The following is an 8,465-nucleotide window of genomic DNA, read 5'->3' on the forward strand; positions in this document are numbered from 1 at the left end:
CAAGAATATAGATCAGACTATAGATTAGTCTATAGACAAGACAATAGATCAGACTATAGATTAGACTCTAGTCCAGTTTGTTATACATATTGTGTTTTGTAGATTAGTCTATAGACAAGACTATAGATTAAACTCTAGTCCAGGCTATAGTTCCGATTGTAGACTAACCTACAGTCCTGACTATAGAATGAACTTTAGACCAGACCGTTGACTAGACTCTAATTCAGACAATAGACATAACTATAGATCAGACCGGACTACAGAACAGAGTATAGTCTAGACAATATACAAGACTATAGACCAGTCCATACAATGAGTATTCTTAAATAAAAGTGTTAATAGGTCATAGACTTGATACTTGAGTCAAAAAGTAATCTCTGATCATTTTGCCTCGGATATGAGGTGCATAGCGAGTACTAATATATATGTCCTCTTTTCTATTTTTTTTAAAATAAGAATTTTTAGATCAAAATTTTTTGAAAATCTTAAAACTCGCGAAAAATTCCAGAAGTGAAAAATTTCAAAAATACATTTTTCTAAATAATTTCTTTCGTTATAGAAAATTTCAAAAAAAATTAAACTTAAAACAAGTTCATTATTTCCTAAAAATTAGTACATGATTTTAGCAAATTTGTTTTTGTGTTTTTTTTTTCCTACAAAATTTTGTTAAAATTAAAAATTTTTAATAATACAATTTTGTTGTTGTGTTAATGTTCGAAAATATACATATTTAGAGCATGTATGTATGTATATGTAAGTAAATATATTATAGAAAAATTACAACTAAATGTTTTTATTTTTTTTTTGAAAAAAGTTTTACTTCATGTTCATGATGCTGCTGTTAAATTGTTTTTTTCTTTAAATTTTTTTTTATTATAAATTTTTTATTTGTTGTTAATGCAGTGTTTTTGTTGTTGTAAAAAAGATTTGTGTTTTTTTTCATTAGATTATTTTGTTCTTTTTTTTCGGTATAAAGAGAAATATGAGTGATGTTGCTATTTTTCCTTTATTTTAAAATCCATTTCTTTTTGTTAATTATTTTGTTTATTATTTTATAATTTGTTATACATATTGTGTTTGTTGTTGTTGTTGTTATATTAGTTTGTTGTTATTTGTATTTGTATTAAATTCTTTTAATAACGTCGTTCTGCATTATCTCAGGCATAAAATTCTCGATTTGTTGCATTTTTCGCATAGGAATTCATAGCAGGTGATCGTTTGGGTTCATCGAGAGCATAGGAACCCTCATCCTTTTTTCTCATGCGATAGACAATGAACATAACAACCAAAATGGCGCACAAAAGACCAACAACGGCACCACCAATAACAGCTGTATAGAGAAAGAAAATAAATTAAATAATTTAATACACATTTTTTGCAAAATTAGAAAAATTTATAAAAATCAAAACCCCACTTGCATCCGTAGTATCCATGTTTATATAGAAACCCTCCAAATAAATGTTTCTTTTCTAAAATTCTTTATTTTAAAACCATTTTTAAATCAATTTCACTTTCTACACTAATCTTCTACTCTTCTTAGAACTTGATGAATATTTAAAAATTTCTCGTAAATTAGTTTAATGATTATTTCATTTAAAACAAACACTTGTTTGATAAACTACCCGCCGAAATGTAAAATTTAACAAAGTCTTTTATTTACTAAAATTAAATTTTAGATATTTTTTTTTTATTTAAATTTCTGTTATTTTATGTTTTCTTATCACAATTTCATTTGCATTTTATTTGTAAATAATACTTTTTATTTTTAAACATTTCATGAGTTTTAAATGAAATACAAAGACGTACTGATTGCAAACAGTAACATTTAGAAAACTACGTGAACCGCAAGAACCTCAATTGGAAATAGCATTTGAATTTGTAATTTCAATTACTTCATAATTTATTAAAGAACAATTTTTATTATAAAAGAAAGAGTAGATTGAAAGAATGAATTTTTTTCTAAGAATAAATAATGATGAAGTTTTAACTTGTAATTACTCTGGGGGAAATAACAAAATTAGCCTGATTTAAAAATGGGGTTCATTGAAGTTCAGTTCTAGTTAAGTTCTAGTATAGTTCTAGTTCTGTTCTAGTTCAGTTCTAGTTCAGTTCTAGTTCAGTTCTAGTTCAGTTCTAGTTCAGTTCTAGTTCAGTTCTAGTTCAGTTCTAGTTCAGTTCTAGTTCAGTTCTAGTTCAGTTCTAGTTCAGTTCTAGTTCAGTTCTAGTTCAGTTCTAGTTCAGTTCTAGTTCTAGTTCTGTTCTAGTTCTGTTCTAGTTCTGTTCTAGTTCTGTTCTAGTTCTGTTCTAGTTCTGTTCTAGTTCTGTTCTAGTTCTGTTCTAGTTCTGTTCTAGTTCTGTTCTAGTTCTGTTCTAGTTCTGTTCTAGTTCGGTTCTAGTTCAGTTCTAGTTCAGTTCTAGTTCTGTTCTAGTTCTGTTCTAGTTCTGTTCTATTTCTGTTCTAGTTCTGTTCTAGTTCTGTTCTAGTTTTGTTCTAGTTCTATTCTAGTTCTGTTCTGTTTTGTTCTGTTTTGTTCTGTTCTGTTTTGTTCTGTTATGTTCTGTTCTGTTCTATTCTGTTCTAGTTCTATTCTAGTTCTGTTCTAGTTCTGTTCTAGTTCTGTTCTAGTTCTGTTCTAGTTCTGTTCTAGTTCTGTTCTTTTCTGTTCTAGTTCAGTTCTAGTTCAGTTCTAGTTCAGTTCAAGTTCAGTTCAAGTTCAGTTCAAGTTCAGTTCAAGTTCAGTTCTAGTTCAGTTCTAGTTCAGTTAAGTTCAGTTCTAGTTAAGTTCTAGTTCAGTTCTAGTTCAGTTCTAGTTCAGTTCTAGTTCTAGTTCAGTTCTAGTTCAGTTCTAGTTCAGTTCTAGTTCAGTTCTAGTTCAGTTCTAGTTCAGTTCTAGTTCAGTTCTAGTTCAGTTCTAGTTCAGTTCTAGTTCAGTTCTAGTTCAGTTCTAGTTCAGTTCTAGTTCAGTTCTAGTTCAGTTCTAGTTCAGTTCTAGTTCAGTTCTAGTTCAGTTCTAGTTCAGTTCTAGTTCAGTTCTAGTTCAGTTCTAGTTCAGTTCTAGTTCAGTTCTAGTTCAGTTCTAGTTCAGTTCTAGTTCAGTTCTAGTTCAGTTCTAGTTCAGTTCAGTTCTAGTTCAGTTCTAGTTCAGTTCTAGTTCAGTTCTAGTTCAGTTCTAGTTCAGTTCTAGTTCAGTTCTAGTTGAGTTCTAGTTGAGTTCTAGTTGAGTTCTAGTTCAGTTCTTGTTCAGTTCAGTTCAGTTACAAATTATAGTCCAGTATATAGGCTATTATAAAGTAAGTTATAATAGGCTATAGACTAGAATATAGAAAATAGTAAAAGCTTTATTCGTCCCTCATATGGATTAAGGATTTTGAATAATTTGAAAACGACCATTAAATATGTCCTTCATCTTAAACCAAATAGCTATTCCCACTTAAAAAATATAACCAAAAACACTTAAAGAAATTAATAATTTGAAATAAAAAATATGGAATTTTTACATACCCGCCTAAAATGCCTGGTTGAGCAAAGAAGCTCGCCGTTCTATCGTCATCGTTGGCATTCATGATTAAAACTTCGTTGCCTGTGGTCTGTTCGATTATTTTAGTCTCTGGTGGCAAACTGTTGATGCTGTTTGTATCCAAATCGTGTATATTGGTGCCTCCTTGAGTATTAATGCCACCAGCTGTTTTTGTTTTTATAACATTTTGATTTTATATTTTATTATATATTTCAAAATTTACACGAGAGCGCAGACAGCAAATTTATAGGCGACGAATAGGTTTGAGTAAGTGAGCGATAGGAAGAGTAAGAGAAAAATATTACGTTAAGTTTTTTTTCGCTTGATATTTTTGGTTGGTGATTTTTATATCATAATAAAGACAAATACAAATTCTATGACTCATTACAATAATAATAGAAATAATAATAATAAATATGAAGTACAAGTATAACAAATGAAGAGAATAATAATATAAATAAAAACAACAATAAATGTTAGTATGAGTGATGGTTTTGTTAAGAGATATTTTAAGAAAATTAAAAATATTTATTGGTTTTAGATTAAAATTGTAATAATTAAAAATAAAATAACAGAAAGTGTTTAAGAGAGAGACAGAGGGAGAGAGAGTGTGCTGTTATTTGTTTAAATTTTATGGTTATTTAAATATTTAAAATATTTTATTTATTTATTTATTATTTGTTAGAACAACGCCAGAAAATGCGAGTAGTATGTATTAGTAATTAGAGAAAGAGAAAGATGTTTGTTTAAAATTCAACATTATTAAAGTATGCTTCAGGGCGTTTGTTTAATTTATTAGTTATTTAAGTATAAAATCATTAATACACAATTACGAAAACATTTTAAATAAATAATGAATTTAAATTAGAAGTAAAATTTTAAGTTTAATGCAATATTAGGACATTTACATATAATTAATGGTTAATAAGATATAAGTAATAAAATTAAACGTTTAAGTTCCTTGGACCTTAAATTGGGACTACATACAAACTGGACTGATCCCTGTTACAATAGTTCAAATTTTCTTCAATTTCATCTTTACTAGTTCTGTTCTTTCTGGGCTAGTTTAGTTCTAGTTCAAGTTCAGCTCAAGTTCAGTTCAAGTTCATTTCTAGCTCAGTTCCAGTTCAGTTCTAGTTCAGTTCTAGTTCAGTTCTAGTTTTGTTCTAGTTCTGTTCTAGTTCTGTTCTAGATCTGTTCTAGTTCTGTTCTAGTTCTGTTCTAGTTCAGTTCTAGTTCTGTTCTAGTTCTGTTCTAGTTCTGTTCTAGTTCTGTTCTAGTTCTGTTCTAGTTCTGTTCTAGTTCTGTTCTAGTTCTGTTCTAGTTCTATTCTAGTTCTATTCTAGTTCTATTCTAGTTCTATTCTAGTTCTGTTCTAGTTCTGTTCTAGTTCTGTTCTAGTTCTGTTCTAGTTGTATTCTAGTTCTGTTCTAGTTCTGTTCTGGTTCTGTTCTAGTTCTGTTCTAGTTCTGTTCTAGTTCTGTTCTAGTTCTGTTCTAGTTCTGTTCTAGTTCTAGTTTTGTTCTAGTTCTCTTCTTGTCTAGTTCTGTTCTAGTTCTGTTCTAGTTCTGTTCTAGTTCTGTTCTAGTTCTGTTCTAGTTCTGTTCTAGTTCTGTTCTAGTTCTGTTCTAGTTCTGTTCTAGTTCTGTTCTAGTTCTGTTCTAGTTCTGTTCTAGTTCTGTTCTAGTTCTGTTCTAGTTCTGTTCTAGTTCTGTTCTAGTTCTGTTCTAGTTCTGTTCTAGTTCTGTTCTAGTTCTGTTCTAGTTCTGTTCTAGTTCTGTTCTAGTTCTGTTCTAGTTCTGTTCTAGTTCTGTTCTAGTTCTGTTCTAGTTCTGTTCTAGTTCTGTTCTAGTTCTGTTCTAGTTCTGTTCTAGTTCTGTTGTAGTTCTGTTCTAGTTCTGTTCTAGTTCTGTTCTAGTTCTGTTCTAGTTCTGTTCTAGTTCTGTTCTAGTTCTGTTCTAGTTCTGTTCTAGTTCTGTTCTAGTTCTGTTCTAGTTCTGTTCTAGTTCTGTTCTAGTTCTGTTCTAGTTCTGTTCTAGTTCTAGTTCAGTTCTAGATCTGTTCTAGTTCTGTTCTAGTTCTGTTCTAGTTCTGTTCTAGTTCTGTTCTAGTTCTGTTCTAGTTCTGTTCTAGTTCTGTTCTAGTTCTGTTCTAGTTCTATTCTAGTTCTGTTCTAGTTCAGTTCTAGTTCAGTTCTAGTTCTGTTCTAGTTCTGTTCTAGTTACGTTCTAGTTCAGTTCTAGTTCTGTTCTAGTACTGTTCTAGTTCAGTTCTAGTTCTGTTCTAGTTCTGTTCTAGTTCTGTTATAGTTCAGTTCTAGTTCAGTTCTAGTTCTGTTCTAGTTCTGTTCTAGTTCTGTTCTAGTTCTGTTCTAGTTCTGGTCTATTTCTGGTCTAGTTCTGGTCTAGTTCTGTTCTAGTTCTGTTCTAGTTCTGTTCTAGTTGTGTTCTAGTTCTGATCTAGTTCTGATCTAGTTCTGTTCTAGTTCTGTTCTAGTTCTGTTCTAGTTCTGTTCTAGTTCTGTTCTAGTTCTGTTCTAGTTCTGTTCTAGTTCTGTTCTAGTTCTGTTCTAGTTCAGTTCTAGTTCTGTTCCAGTTCTGTTCTAGTTCTGTTCTAGTTCTGTTCTAGTTCTGTTCTAGTTCTGTTCTAGTTCTGTTCTAGTTCTGTTCTAGTTCTGTTCTAGTTCTGTTCTAGTTCTGTTCTAGTTCTGTTCTAGTTCTAGTTCTGTTCTAGTTCTAGTTCTGTTCTAGTTCTAGTTCTGTTCTAGTTCTGTTCTAGTTCTGTTCTAGTTCTGTTCTAGTTCTGTTCTAGTTCTGTTCTAGTTCTGTTCTAGTTCTGTTCTAGTTCTGTTCTAGTTCTGTTCTAGTTCTGTTCTAGTTCTGTTCTAGTTCTGTTCTAGTTCTGTTCTAGTTCTGTTCTTGTTCTGTTCTAGTTCTGTTCTAGTTCTGTTCTAGTTCTGTTCTAGTTCTGTTCTAGTTCTGTTCTAGTTCTGTTCTAGTTCTGTTCTAGTTCTGTTCTAGTTCTGTTCTAGTTCTAGTTCTGTTCTAGTTCTAGTTCTGTTCTAGTTCTAGTTCTGTTCTTGTTCTTGTTCTGTTCTAGTTCTGTTCTAGTTCTGTTCTAGTTCTGTTCTAGTTCTGTTCTAGTTCTGTTCTAGTTCTGTTCTAATTCTGTTCTAGTTCTGTTCTAGTTCTGTTCTAGTTCTGTTCTAGTTCTGTTCTAGTTCTGTTCTAGTTCTGTTCTAGTTCTGTTCTAGTTCTGTTCTTGTTCTGTTCTAGTTCTGTTCTAGTTCTGTTCTAGTTCTGTTCTAGTTCTGTTCTAGTTCTGTTCTAGTTCTGTTCTAGTTCTGTTCTAGTTCTGTTCTGTTCTAGTTTTGTTCTTGTTCTCTTCTATTTCTGTTGTAGTACTGTTCTATTTTTCCGTTTTATTTATGTTCTAGTTCTTTTAATTATACTTATTGTCTCTTCCAATACTTCAAGTTTTATTTATTGTTTCCAATTTAAAAAGTAGAAAAAGTTACCGAAACTTAACTGTCAATAAATCGTTTATTGCCTAAAACAGGAAAAAAAATCACAACTAACTATAAACGATTTATTCTTTTTGGATATCTGAGTTACTGCACATCCTTTTACAAAGAACCAAAATATAAGTAAGAAAAAAAATTGGAAAAATCACAAAAGGAAAAAAACCGACTGTCATGTTTTATTACCATTTATATGACAATATTTTTATGATAGTTTATGTTTATTGTACTTTTTTTTGCTCTTGGACTATTTATATTTGTTTTTCTTTTGTTGTTCAAAAAGAAAACTTTTTATACTTGTTATTTGGGGGTTTGTTTATGTTCGACAAAAATGAAAATAGCAAAAAGAAAAACTAAATATTATTTATGCTGAATGAGCAGATGTCCTTAATGTCCTTAACAAGCTTATATTTATCATTCAAAGAAAATTAAGTAAAAAAAGAGAGAAGGAATCTTAAACTTATGTAAAAATATATTAGTAGTATTCAAAGTTTAGTAAGTACCTTGCTTAGCAACTTAATTTTCACACAAATACTAATGCTTGGTCTCGAATGACTAAGCTTTTTATTTCTAAAATTAATATTTAAATTTTAAAGGATTTTTTTGTCACAACCTGTGATTACCCCTAGATTTTATTTTTGTAAATTACCAAACAAATATCTGGTATTTTTTTGGGGAGTTTTTTTTTGACAAGTAACAAAAACGAAAATCATTATGAGACAATATGAAATGTATTGAAGTGAAGTAGTTTTTAAGTAAAATAAATTGCATTGTATGTTTGTAAGTATGTACTCGGAAACTTTTCACATCAACTCAAGTCATTGGAAGACCAAACAATTTCCTCTTCTTATTTGAATGTAGTACTTAAGACAATTATTTATGTATAAATCAGTATTTTTTCTGTCTATTTAATAGGATTTTAGTTAGTATTTAAAGGGAAATATGTAAGTATTATATTTTTAAAGAGAATGGTAGCGAATGTCGTAAAACATAATTAAAATTTTATCAGGGTTATCATAGAACAGAATTGGAATTGGTTTTGGACACCGCAAAAAAAAAGAATGTTACATCGAACATGAATCGATAATTTCGTTTTTAAAACAAATACCGATCTAACTATCTTTTAATATATCTATCTATTAGGTGATCGATTATTCGACATTTTCCAAAAACCGGTTTTCGAATACTTGACATTTAAAAAAAAAACGGTTGATATTTTTCAAATTCAGAAAAAGCCGGTTAACCGGTTTTTCATTATAAATAAAACAAATATATTTTAATATGAAAAACTTAATGTTTATGTTTAAATTTGATTAATAAAACATGGCCCGAAATGATTTTAAACAGTTTAAAAGATTATAACTTTAGATCTAATCGTCTGATTTACACTATTTCCTTAATATAAAAAATTGGGAAAAAAGTGGGAC

The 8,465-nt window shown here is 29.8% G+C and overlaps 1 protein-coding gene across 2 annotated transcripts in view; it reads right to left on the minus strand.

Annotated features, from left to right (window-relative positions):
- Positions 1-905: 905 nt before the first annotated feature.
- LOC119602469 (syndecan) overlaps positions 906-8,465 on the minus strand; it is a 28,697-nt gene continuing 21,137 nt past the window's right edge. Inside the window, exons 2-3 of one of the 2 annotated variants that reach the window (XM_037954012.1) lie at positions 3,507-3,683; positions 906-1,333 (exon numbers count right to left, since the gene is read on the minus strand). In XM_037954012.1, the coding sequence (XP_037809940.1) occupies positions 1,158-1,333; positions 3,507-3,564 (234 nt within the window). In that variant the 5' untranslated portion in view covers positions 3,565-3,683 and the 3' untranslated portion in view covers positions 906-1,157. Of the gene's footprint in view, positions 1,334-1,414; positions 1,741-3,506; positions 3,684-8,465 lie in introns of those variants that run through there. The other variant, XM_037954011.1, reaches the window with a different exon arrangement.

The sequence above is a fragment of the Lucilia sericata genome, unplaced genomic scaffold, assembly GCF_015586225.1.
Source record: "Lucilia sericata isolate MDLA Ls3-8-SP2 unplaced genomic scaffold, ASM1558622v1 Contig000234F_arrow, whole genome shotgun sequence".
NCBI classification, from domain to species: domain Eukaryota; kingdom Metazoa; phylum Arthropoda; class Insecta; order Diptera; family Calliphoridae; genus Lucilia; species Lucilia sericata.